The sequence below is a fragment of the Helianthus annuus genome, chromosome 3, assembly GCF_002127325.2.
Source record: "Helianthus annuus cultivar XRQ/B chromosome 3, HanXRQr2.0-SUNRISE, whole genome shotgun sequence".
Classification (NCBI taxonomy): Eukaryota; Viridiplantae; Streptophyta; class Magnoliopsida; order Asterales; family Asteraceae; genus Helianthus; species Helianthus annuus.
This window is the reverse complement of record NC_035435.2, coordinates 111,467,378-111,481,489: the sequence shown is the minus strand read 5'-3', so window position 1 is coordinate 111,481,489 and position 14,112 is coordinate 111,467,378. Positions and strand designations below refer to the sequence as shown.

The window sequence follows — 14,112 nt, the reverse complement described above, 5'->3', positions numbered from 1 at the left end:
AACAAAACTTGTCATGAGTTAATGTTTAACAAGAAACCAAACTTAGAAGGCTTTGAACCATTTGGATTACCCTGCACCATTGTGCGTAATAAAGATAAACAAAAATTCGGTGAGGTGGCTGACGATGGCTACTTTCTAGGTTACGTGCCTGGCACACCGAATAAAAGGGTTTTTAATCTAAAAACTGGTAAAATTGAGGTTGTGTTTAATGTTGAAATTACTTCTTACAAACCTCAACAATCAACGAGTGGACCAGCTATATTATATGATTATGAAAGTGTTTTTAAGTCATTTAATATTCCTGAGTTTTCCAATGCAGATGAGTCTCAGCTGATTCAAACAGTGATTGGTGATGATGAAGGCGAGTTCATGCCTAGATCGAATGTTGATATGACGGATGCTCCGGATACTTCCCAAGATGCTGCTGATACTGATTCAAGCGATAGTGAACCTGAACCCAATCAGGGGGACGACTTCATTAATCCGTTTGCAACTCAGAACATTCAGGGGGAGGTTGGATCAAACCTGGGTGACAATCTAGTAGTCGATGCGGTTGCTACTACACGAGCAAATAGAGATCATCCAGTTGACATGATACTTGGAGATCCTACTGCAGGTGTTCAGACGAGAAGAAGCATAGCAGCGAATACTGGTTTGTTTGTGTCGATTGAGAAGACTGGGATTGTGAACGAGTGCTTGTATAGTTGCTTTATTTCCCAAGAGGAGCCGAAGAACATTCATATGGCTCTTAAAAACAATTCATGGGTTGAAGTTATGCAAGAGGAATTGGCCCAGTTTGCTAAGTTGAAGGTTTGGGAGTTAGTTGATCTTCCTAAAGGTGAAAGAGAAATTGGCACTAAATGGGTATTTAGGTGCAAGAAGGATGAAAGAGGTATAGTCACGCGAAACAAGGCTCGATTGGTTGTCAAAGGTTTCAATCAGCAAGAAGGGATAGATTACAATGAGGTGTTTGCACCAGTGGCAAGGTTGGAGGCAATTCGTTTGTTTCTGGCTTTCGCAACTTTCAAGGGCTTCAAAGTTTACCAACTAGACGTGAAGAGTGCGTTTCTTTACGGGAAAGTCCAAGAAGTGGTGTATGTCTCACAACCAGATGGGTTCGTTGATCCAGATTATCCAGATCGAGTGTACAAACTTGATAAGGCTTTGTATGGGTAACATCAAGCTCCCAGGGCGTGGTACGAGACACTGTCTACACATCTGATCAAGAATGGTTTTGAAAGAGGTCAGATTGACAGTACACTATTCATCAAGAGGAAGAAAGAAGATTTTCTGCTAGTACAGGTGTACGTGGATGACATCATCTTTGGGTCATCTGATGAAAGCATGTGTAAAGAGTTCGAGCAGGTGATGAAGAGCAAGTTCGAAATGAGTGCTATGGGTGAGCTGTCTTACTTTCTGGGATTACAAGTTGAACAGAAGGAGGATGGGATGTTTATTCATCAAACAAAGTATGTGTATGACATTTTGAGTCGGTTCAAAATGAATGATTGCTCTACTTCCAACACACCCATATGTGAAAATCACAATCTTGGCCCAGACCATGAAAGTACTGAAGACGTTGATCCAACTCAATACAGGGCAATGATTGGTTCTCTAATGTACTTGACTGCTTCAAGACCCGATATCATGTTTGCCGTATGCTTGTGTGCCAGATATCAGGCTAATCCAAAAGAGTCACACATGAAAGCAGTGAAACGGATTCTTCGTTATTTGAAGGGGAAACCTAAACTTGGGTTGTGGTATCCAGCTGATAGTGATTTGACGTTTGTTGCTTACACTGACTCAGACTTTGGAGGATGCAAGTCGAACAGAAAGTCTACAACAGGTGGTTGTCAGTTCTTAGGAGGCAGGATCGTGTCTTGGCAATGCAAGAAGCAATCCTGTGTGTCTACATCTACGTGTGAAGCTGAATATATTGCTGCTGGAAGCTGCTGCTCTCAGGTTCTCTGGATTCAACAGCAGATGCGCGATTACGGTTTGGATTTCACTCGTACTCCTATTATGATAGACAATAATGCCACAATTTCTATAACTAATAATCCCGTGAATCACAGTCGCACAAAACATATTGACATACGTCATCATTTTATACGGGATTGTGCTGAAAAGAGACTAATTGAATTACATCGAGTCGACACAGAAGATAACCTGGCAGATCTTTATACTAAAGCATTTGACAGAGCTCGCTTTGAACACTTAGTCGAACTCAACGGGATGAGGAATCCTGAATAACTGGTTTTTTCATAAGAATTTTGTAAATAGTTTACTGCTTTTCTTAAAAATCAAAAACATAAAAAAAAATAGAAAAATCAAAAATGAGTTATCACTGTGTGAAAAAGAAGAAATGATAGTACATCAGCAAGTTAGACTGTCACACTGAAGTTGAACCAAAATTGCTTAAGTGTGATAGCAGCTTCATCATATGATGTGCCAGTAGGCAAAAAGCATGAAATAATCAACTTACCAATGTGATATAAACTTAAATGAACTGAATATGAGTGGGGAAAACATTAGTGGTGTATGGTTTCATGACCTTAATTCTTGCGTTGATAGATTGCCAAAATCTGAAGTTTTGGGTCTTTATATTGTTATTTCATCTGGGATATCTTGGATGTCTGTCTGTTCAGAACTAAAATTGTACATGACCCCAGGAAAGAAAGTCACTTGTAATTAGCTCATTTCTATTTGAATGTCTGTATGTGTCCCGATACACACAATTTTGATCTGATTCTGAAATCTTCTCTGAAAAAAGTCGTGTACCTCCTCTGCTGCATCCAGATATATGCTGACCTGGAGGTGCTAGGCAACGACAGCTTCTGCTGCATCCAGATACATGCTGGCCTAGTTGTACGTTGTCGCGCTATAGATTTAATACACCCGAAAGAGGCCCTCAAGTGCCCAAAATAAACCCAAGAAACCTATATCAAACTGAGAAAAACTCATTTGATCTGTATATTATACCATCTCTACTAATGATCTATTATGTTCTCTTCTCAACCTATTCCCAGTTAAGCTTTCAGAAATCTGGATTGGACTTGTGAAATATGTGGTAGGGAAGATACTTGCATGATAGAGTGTGTTGTTTATATTTCTAGGATTTGATGAGTATTTATTTGGGTGTTCATTGTTAAGCAATCTAAACATGATAAAACAGTTTAAATGCAGACCTAGACACAGTAAGGATATCTTAAAGGATGACATCAGTATACTCACCTACTACGATGAATCTTTGTGCATACCTTGATCGCGGGGGTATATCCTGAAGTGGGACACGCTAATATATCAGAAATAAAATTACCTTAACGTATCATACGGTAATGGTACTTGAAATGTTCATGCATTTTGTTTAAGTGGACAAACATACTGGTAATCGTCTTGAACTGCTTTTCACTAAAAATTGAATAAAGAATTATCTAATTGTGTGAAACAGTTTGATTGTGCTGATATGATCTTCTTACCAGTGATTCTCACAAAAATAGAGTGTTTATTGTTTTTGTTATTTACTTGCTTTCAGAAAAATATAAAAATACAAAAATAGTGTCTTTTTCTGTTTAAAATTCTTAACGTACGGAAAACTGTTATTCGTGGAGGAATTGTTACTAATAGGGGGAGACGGTGTTAGAAAGTGAGTTCAAAATTTTTAAATCTTGCAGGTTCTTGTATGTTGAACAAAAAGTTTTGCGTGTTGGTGATGAAATTGAAAATGCTTAATCTATAATACAGTTTAACTATCTCTTGAAAAATAATAATTTATTTAACTTTGTTGAAAAATTCTTATGGTTTCTCGAGATGTTTGTTTTATAGTATACAGATTGAAGCAGTATGTTGCTGTGAAGATGAGAGTTTGATTGGATGCATGGTAGAACCTCCTTTCTATATTGCAGACAAGATTGAAGAGATTGAAGATTGCTGTGCAAATGCTAAACTGGAGTTTACTCTAATGCTAACGTGTTGAAGATTTGGTGATTGGATGCATCAGCTTAGGGGGAGTCTGTTGCTGACAGAAGCTATTGAAGCTGAAGCTATCCAAAGACCAAAGACAGTGCAAGACTACATGAAGATTGCAAGAAGACTGAAGACAAAGTTTTTATGAAGCTATTGTCAAGGGAGAGTTTGTTGGTGCATATTCTGTGACAACAGCTTAGATTTAGTCTTTGGATATCTTGTAATTAGTTAAACGATAAACGGTTAGCGGGTTTAGCTTTGTATTAGTGAGATTATAGAGTTTGGGCTAAACTAAACCCAGTTTGGGTCTAGGGAACGAATTGGGCCTTGCCCAAGTAGTAAACCCAAGTCCAACTTGTAAACCTTGAGTTATATAAACAAGGTTAGGCTTTAGGGTTTAGGTTAATCAGTTAATCAGCCAAAGCACTTGTGTGAGAGAGAATTTCGTGAGAGCATACTAGCTTGGACGAAATTGTGAGGGTTAGGGTTTAGATTGATTGTAATACGAAAGTTTGATAATCAATAGAAACCCGATTTGATTGGAATTGTTGTTTCTGTTTTCTACACGTTTTCTGCTTATTCTGATCAAGAGGATTCCGCACTCTTGATCGGATTGACAATTCTGTGAAGATCCATACACATCAAGGGGACCTACAATAGATGTAAGCAACAAGAAATTATGAAGAAAAGGGATGATGATCCTGAAGATCAAGGGAATCCTGATCCTTCTACTACATCACAGCAGCCGACAGCCGCTACATCTTCTGCAATTGTTGTTGTTCAGCCGCCAGCAATCGAATCTGCTGAAGGAACCTCTTCTGGAACAGTTGAAGAAATACAACAGATTGAAGGTACATCTTCTGTTCCTAGCAGTGCTGATCTTGCATTGCATGTTATTCATCCATTCACTAGTGAATTGCTTGAAGAAGGTGAAATTGTCGAGGATCTCTCACATCAGCAATTGATTACTCTGAAATCAATGAGAGATATTGATGACGATGAGATTGAGAAGATGCCTAGTGAGCCGGAATCTACTAATGTTGAAAACATTGAAGAAATTGTCTTCGAGGGAAATGTGAAGAAGTCTTCGTATGTTCGACAAGACGGGACTGAATTCGCCCCTTTTGATGAAGATTGGCTAAAGGAAAATGTGGAAGACATTGATGAGCATTTGAGGAACCGTGATACATCAGAAAATGCCACCGATGCGTTCTCCGCGTGGCGCCAACGGTTCTTGTCGAAGGTTTCCAAGCCGGTGCCAGAGGCTGCTCAAGTTGACTACTTACGGTAAAGTTCGATTCTATTTGGCACATGGACACATACTAGCTAATTGTCCACCCTTTAACGATGGAAGTATGTTCGATGGCCCATTGGACACATGTTCTATACCACGTATATGTATGCCATGCCCCCTTATCTATATCTAGCGCCGTGAAGGCATAACATCTACATAAACTGGATGTAGATGGTGATATCTATACAGATGGATCTTATCTATATGGTATAATGAAGTACCACATGGGTGGATATATAGGAATCAAAATCTGCCGAATCACTCATGTTATGATCTTCTACATCCTAGGTTTTCCCGTTCCATCATCTGGCTTATGTTCTTCATGTAGCATTCAGACCGAATGACTCTATGAAATTACGTTGATACTTCCACATATTATGGGTAACGTAGGAGACATCTCTATTTTTCCCCCCGGGAATCTTTAGAATTACCACTGCTTAGCGAATCCGAGTGGGCGAATCCTCTGTTGGATGTTTGTGAAGGAAATACATTGCGTTGCCATTAAGAGGGAATTTGGAATCCAGTACTTTTGGTCGTTGCTGAGCATTCTATCTTTGCCATTTTATGATGTGGCCGCATTAACAAAGCTTGACCTCATAAATCGCTCAAAGTATGATGGTGCGACTTTATTCGAGCGACTGATAAAGTTGAACAAGAAGTCTGGCTGGAAAGACAAGTCATACAAGCCTCAGTTCCCCATCTATCAACAAATCAAGTTTACTCTTGATCCGGCAACCAACACTGGCAGATACAAGCTTGTTTATGAGCCAGCGAAAGTGGTGGATAAGGTACCCTTGATGTTGATGAAGCAAGACTTTCTTGGAGAAATGCGATTATGGTGCTATGATTCCGACACACACGAGGCAGTGATCGTTTTTAATGGCGATCAGGAAAATTTCAGGATGTTGGATCCAATGTGGATCGTTAACATGTCCGCATCCGATATTAACAAGTTATACCGGCATGACATTTTCTATGAAGACAAGGACGCGCATCAGGCGTTGAAATTTCAGCGCGTCGCTTGTTTCTGCTACTACCGGGGAATACATGCGGGCAGTTCGTGGTCCGAACAACACTGAAGAAAGAAGATTTGAAGACCGAAGACGAGTAACAGACAAGGGGGAGTTTGTTGATGCACTTTTGTGTCTATAACTAGTCTTGTATTTACGATGTATTTTGTACGGTCTTTTATCGTTTATCAAGTCTGTATTTGCCGTCGACCAAGTCGGCCCACCTTGTGTTTCGTCGATGACTTAGCCCAGACTACTATATAAAAACACTCTGTCTCACTTAGAGGATAGAGATGAGAGCTTACCCTTAAAGTCATTCTATCAAAACTGTGTTTGTATCAGTTGGATTTCTCATCCAGTTTAATCAATCGATTGTGTTTCATTGGTTAAACCATTGTTGTTACTGCTTTCTATGTTTGATTTGGCTTAGTTACATGGATTCCACACACGTGACTTTGTTTGCTATAAACAAGGATTTGGTTGTGTAAATCGATCCTCCGATTTTGGGACCTACACATATGTAATTTATATTTTCAATTCCACTATCTACATTCATATAATCATATTACATCTATTTGTATAATACTCACACAAATGACATTATTTATAGTCCTAATTATCATCAATTTCTTAACCTAGCCTTTTAATATCTGACTACTTAATACTTTGTTGATGAATAGTTATAAATCGCCATTTACAATTAAGTGATATACCAACTTTATTACTCCATAAGGCCTGGAATTTCATGGAAACTCCTAATAATGTGTCATGGCGGAATGGCTGGGAACGGGGAGGAGGTGCGATATAAAATTCTCAGGCGCCGCCCTCTAAGCGTGAAGGAGGCAAATTATTCTCTTTTGTAAAACACATCGTGAATGTGAAGGTAGTAGGGACTTCTATTTCACATTTTCAATAACCAATCACATTCACACACCTCATGCTCTTCTTTTAAAATTGTTATTTCCTTATTTAAATAATACATTAAAATGATTATTCTCAAATAATTGTGATCGGATATTTAGAAATATAAACAATAGATATGCAGACTTGTTTACTTTTTTATGAATATCAGATATAAATTCTGACGAAAACGGAGTTGTTTTCAAAAAATAAATAGTTTTGGTCTTGTGAGTGCTTTTGACACATCCTTAGATCGCCAATCGCCAATCTCCATTTAGGATGATAAGTAATTGCTTAAAAAATAATAATTAACAATTAATTGTTAATGATAATTCATAAAATGTATTAATAATTAAAAAGGGTTCAAGCACCCCTCCAAATTTCACATTAGGCCATGTGTTACCGACTAATGCTCATAGTGATTGGGACGTTACTTGATGTTAAACTCCGCCTCATGGGGCAATTACTGTGACAACCCTCACTAAACCAGGTATCCGTACGACTTAATTAATAATTAATTACTGCTTAATTACTGTGCTTACTTGAAATTTTGGATAAACTGCTACTTGAACTACTGATACATGTACATACTTGCATCATACTCTATTTGCTGTCACTCCATTATTATTTACATACTGAACTCTAGTGACAATCTTGATGCACAAAAGCACAGTAGCACTATGAACGGATAACCTATTAAACATGCTGATATAGCCAGCATTAGGCAGACACTGCCTCTAAGGCTGGTATGAGCCCAAGATAGTTTACTACACTAGTAGAGAGTGTAGGGATAAGAAGGTTGTAGAACTGCGTCAATAGGTATAAGTTACAGTGACCGGATGTGCCTAAAACGTACTCTAAGTACAAAACTCATCACTTTAATTGAAAATTCAGCATTTAGCTAACTAATAAAGTGCCAAAACATGAGAAAAATATTACTAGACACTTTCCAAAGTGTCGGGTATAAGTTGTGTCACTAAAAATAGTAATAACGACACTTTAAAGCTTTGTTAAGTACTTTAACGGATCACTATCCAACCGAACAACCGGACTTTACCCGGAACATAAAAATATTGCCATCAACATTATTTTTCTTTTTCTGAACCAGTTAGGGTCCCCGGATACCCTAACACCCGCTATAATGCATAACACGTTAGTAACCGAGTTTACCTTCTAATCACCTAACTATGTCCTAACTAATTAGTTGGAAACTAACCAAGTGACCCCCCCCCCATCCAACGAACTCGTCCCCTAGGGGGACACTCCCATGTCCTTTGTTGATTAAAATAATCCTTTTGTCGAATATCTAGCTTACATAATAACATATGGATAATTTGTATGGATGGACTTTATAAATACATGAAGGATTACATTCCATCTTCATAACCCACTAAACAAACCAACTACTCTCTCCCTCTCCTTGCTCACTTTCGGCCGAAACCCCAAGCCCACACACAACCATTTTTCGATTTCCTTCAACCCATTTCAAGTGCATACAAGTGTCAAGGAACTCATACAAAGGAGCTTGGTGCATTCGGATCGTGAAGAACCTCACCTCATTGCTTTTATCCATGCGTTTTTCGACTAGTTTCTTCCCTAGCCTCGAGCTAGTAGTAAGTGACTTCAAACACACTCTTGATCTATTCTAAAGTGGTTAAAATGAACTTTGTCGGTTAAAAGTCATGAACTTACAAGAATGCATACTAAAAGTTTACATAAATATTAAATGTGTTGGTTAAAAGCATAAGAGATGTGTAAATCTTGTAAGACTTGTTTTGTGTAATTATTTAGTGTCGATCTATATTGTGGTAGCTCGGATCATCATCTAACCCGGATTAGTCACGTTCATGGATCATGACATAGGGTATGTTTAAGTGTAAAAAGGGGTTAAATGATGAACACTACCACTTACGAAGCATGAACTTGTGTAAAAACGATTTTACTTATGAAATAGTGTTCAAAACTACTAGATCTACGGATCTACAAGTGGTATTTTCAAAGAACCAAGCGTCAAAGAAAACATATTTTAAAACCGGATCTTTCATGAACAAGAGTGATTTTTAAACACACGAGTGTGTAAACACTTGTGTAACACTAAGTTTCGACAAAGAACTATTTTTGTCAAATTTTACAAGAAGATGTGAAAATATATTTTCTTTAAAAACGAGATTCACAAGAAACCAAGTAGATTATTGCAAAGATCCACTGAAACTAATGGAAATTACTACATATTTTGGACAAACCACAAGTTCATGTAATTTTTGCGATTTACATATATATTGACTAGTTTGATGGTTTGGAAATTGTTATTGTGAATGTGAAAATTGTTGATTTGAATTATAAAAGAAAATGATACGCTTGAAAGCGTGGCCACCTCCAGCTACAGTGGAAACTCAGCTATAGGGGAAACTCTGGCGAAATTTTTCCAAAAACCTAACACTTGGAAATATTTTCATCACAGGTGTTAGAAATATATTTTTTTTACTTGTTTTAAAAATATAAATTTCGCCACGATCTTTATTACAAGATTTCTAATTATCGGAGGTGGGATTTTCACAAAATAAAAACTTGATAAATATATATATTTAGTATATATATTTTCATAACAACACTTGTGAATTTTTATGATTATTTTGTGAACTATACAAATATTATTTTTAGGGTAAAAATAATATTACCAAATGTTAACGGCTCCAAAATAATCCGAACGCCTTTACGATAAATATTTAAGTTACACCGGTATAGTTAATACCACCCGACCTTTAAAACGTAACTTACGCATTTTAAGAAAATATTTATGAACGCGTATTTTGTCAAGGTATTATTTTGGGAGAATTATGTGAAATAAAATATAATATTTTTGGGAAAAATATTCATATTTTGGAGTTAGAAATAAAATATATTTTAAGAGAGACTTAATAATATATTTCGAATTTTACGAACGTACATGTATTAAGACCCCATCCTTGGGAAGGAAAATATACTAAATAATTACTAGATGTAATTACGAAATAGTTGTCTAACTATTTCCCAAAGACATTAAACCTTAAGCTAAGGCACGGCCGTCCGTCTAATAGATTTAGTACGTGTAGGTCGTCGCACAGCAGTTTGATCAGGAGATTTCCTTGATAGAGACGCACCACTGTGAGTTCATGTCCCCCTTTTCTCTTAACTGTTTTCAGTTTTCTAAACTGCGTGGGTGAAATACATGTTACTATATTTATGAGTACTTTATACATGGTATGGTTAGCGTAAGGAGGTTTACTACTTAGATCATGTGAGTGGGTAGGCGGAAACTTGAGGCCATTAATCCTCAGGGTAGGACCGAGGGACAGGAGCGGTAGATCTATCTGGGTGTAGCGAGCCCAGCCCCAGGCCCAGCATAACGGACCTCGGGGTAACTTTGTGCCCAACGCATAAATCCGCTAGGTTTGAGTCTTCCTACTTGAACTTCACACATATCAATGGCCTTGCAAACCATTGGTGATCTCTTTTCCTTATTTGCTACATATCAGGATTTTATACTTACCAAAGGTTTTATTATTCACTTACACATGAACTCGCTCAACATTATTGTTGATTTTTTTCCAACTTATATGTATTTCAGGGAACTAAAGATCTGGCGCGGTATGTTACGTTTTCCCGCTGCAAAGTGATACGAGGTCAAGGTTTAGGGGATGTGACTTTTACCTGGACGAGTCACAGTCCTTAAACTGCGTTTATGTCATGTTGATGTTTGTGTTTTCTGAACAATGTTTCATGTTGTTAGATTGTAATTCCCGTTGCATGTGTCAACGTCTTCAGACAATGTTGTGTTACGTTTGTTTTAAAACTTAATCCTATGGATGATCTTGCATGGTTTTTATTTCATATAGCTTTGTTATGATTAAGCTATGGTATTAAGAAGTCACACCAAAATTAACCACGCTTCCGCAAAGCCAGGGTGTGACAATTACCGAGTGTTAAAGTGGGCTCACTGTGATGGAGACCACACTCGTGAAAGGGGGAGGATTGTGGAACCTAAGCTTTTCAAGCAATAAAACCTCATTCTTTTTTTTAATTTATTGGATTTAAATAGTAGTATTTTAATGGGTGGTGGATAGAGGTGTACAAAAAAACTGGTTTTAGAATCGAAACCGGAAAAAAAACCGAAACTGGTTTTTTTTTTAACCGGTTTTTTTTATAACCGGTTTTTTTTTAACCGATTTTTTTTAACCGCCGGTTTTTATACCGGTTACTATTCTTGATTTCAAAAACCGGTTATTAACCGAACCGGTTATTAAAAAACCGGAAAAAAAACCGTTTTTTTTTGGGAAAAACCGGTTAAAAACCGGTCCCAACCAGTTATACCGGTTATTGTTTTGGACCTGAAAAACCGGTTATTAACCGAACCGGTTATTAAAAAAACCGGTTTTTATTTTGGGTGAAAAAAACCGGTTTTTTTTTAACCGGTTTTTTAAAAACCGATTAACCGATTTGTACACCTCTAGTGGTGGATAGTTAATATTTTTGAAGCCACTGCACACTAAAGGTGAAAAAAAGTTAGTGAATACTATGCTTACGTGACAGTCACTTTTTTAACGTGATAGTGAAAATTTACGAAACGGTAATACATGGTCTTATACACCTTAGACCATGAGGCCCCCATCTTACCCTTCTTTTTCAACCCAACGGTCGTGGTCTACATCCCCCTCCCCCTACCTCCACCGGATCACCACCGCCGTGTCAAGGGCGTGATCCGGTAACACATAGCCTTAGTGAAAGGTAAAAGGTGAAATCATCCATGCCTATGTGGCGTCACTTTTTTTCACCTTACCATAACACATAGTTTGACATACCTAAAATGTTCGACTATGTGTTATGATGAGGTGAAAGGTTAAAAAAATGTTGTTACACCATCGTCATATAGGCGGCATGAGTGGTAAAAAAGTTGAAAACTTTTTTTGTGATGGAGCTAAATAATATGTTGGAATATTATTTAATATTTAAAAAGTTTAATAAATCACATGCCCCCACACCCGTTGTTCCATCTTTGTTTGTAATTTGTTTTTATGATAATGTGAAATTCGGTGGGATGAATGATAAAAAAAAATTGAAAAAAGAAATGATGTGGTGGAGCTAAAAAGTATGTGGGTATATTATTTAATATTAAAATGTGCGGTGTATTAAAGATGTTCCACGTTGGAAAGGTCACGAGCACAAACACCGCCACACCACAGGTGGGTGCAAAGGGGGCGAGGAAACTTCCACGGGCGCAAGAGTGGGAGAAGAATTTGGGGTGTTATGTGCTAGTTATATTCAAACTCTCAACACACTCTTTTTCTTTTATTATTTTTACTCTCCCGCATTTCACACCATCACATTCACAACACGCATTACTTTGTGTAACATATGTAAACCCCGTTAGTTAATTACGTGACACACTTTAATTTCACATTTCATACCACAAACGAAACAGGTAGTCTAAGGGTGGATGCAGTAATAGAACTTAGAAAGACAATAATATCTTTGCGAATCACAACGTAAGCAGTTGCCGTATGCTGCCTAAATTTAAAGTTTTCATCTTTTCCAGCCACGACAAACATACAAATTATTAAATGTTCCTTCTCTTTTGCTCCATAAAGAATATCTTTGTAAACCACAATGCTGTATGTGTGTTTTTTGCGATTTTATTCCAGCATTTAACTTCATATGCACCACTCAATACAAACGTAGAGTATAAATAACTATCTCTTTCACTCAAAATATCACAAGCTTAACTCATCTCTAAAACTCCATCCACCTCAACGCCCATTTACTTATTTCCATTGCAACTTCAATGGCATCCATAAGAATTTACTCTAGCATTCTCATAGTTATGAGCCTTTTAAGTCTTGGATCGTCTGAGACGGGGGTTGGAACGATCAATGACCCTCCATACTTACGTAATTCATATACACTATTACGCGTGCACACACACATATATAGAATATTATAGAACATATCATCCTCTTATATATTAAGTGATCATAATTTATAACATGTTTCATTATATTGTAATTACAGCGTCAGCTTGTTACGGGTACCAAGATCAAGGAGTAATGATAGCGGCTGCGAACCAAGATTTATGGCAAGGTGGAGCTGTTTGTGGGAAATATTTCCAGGTGACATGCACAGGTGCACTCAACCAAGGCGTGCCACACCCTTGTACGAGCACCCCCACAGTGACCGTAATGATCACTGATTTCTGCCCGCCTCCTGGTTGCAAGGGCAACCTTGACTTGTCACACGAAGCCTTTTCTACCATTGCTGACCCAAGCGCTGGAGGAGTCAAAATCTCATACCAACAGTACGCGATTCAATACGTGTTCTTCAAGTTTTGTTTTGATACTTTTTATTGGCGAGTCGCTGGATGTTAGTTTCACAACAACATGTTTGTTCTCATTGTGTAGGGTGTAAAGATGATGGAAGCTGCAGCATTTTGATTCACAATACATGTCTGCAGGAACAAGACATTTAATAGTAACTCTACTGGATCGAGATGCGGCGGGACTCGCATTTCTAATAATATCAAGCTTTTGATTTCCAGTTTGTTTGATTTTATCTCTTTCTTTCGACTTAATTGGCATGTCATGAATCCAAGTTGTTCATGTTTGTACAAATGAATAAATCTTGCCCTCCAAAGTGTATGACAAACTCATGGAAACATAAAATTGTGACATCTAAATGGGTAATAACTATAACTTTAAATATAGTTCGTGGTCAACTGATGCTACACGATCAGAGGTGGACCCAGGATTTTGTTACTCTAATGTCTATCAACTCAACGTAAAAGTATTTCCCGTTGGATCGGTCACTTTATTGTAAAAATGTCAAATTCTTTTCATTTGTAGATATGAGAAATTATTAATTTACCGGATTAATGCATACATATTGGAAGGTTAAAATTCTTTTACCTGATCA

At 37.5% G+C, this 14,112-nt stretch overlaps 1 protein-coding gene across 1 annotated transcript; it reads left to right on the top strand.

The window, feature by feature from the left end:
* Positions 1-12,957: 12,957 nt before the first annotated feature.
* LOC110927937 (EG45-like domain containing protein) lies at positions 12,958-13,836 on the top strand. Its single transcript, XM_022171247.2, has 3 exons — positions 12,958-13,094; positions 13,216-13,498; positions 13,602-13,836. The coding sequence occupies exons 1-3, from the start codon at positions 12,989-12,991 to the stop codon at positions 13,606-13,608; spliced, it is 396 nt and encodes a 131-aa protein (XP_022026939.1). The 5' UTR covers positions 12,958-12,988; the 3' UTR covers positions 13,609-13,836.
* Positions 13,837-14,112: the final 276 nt, after the last annotated feature.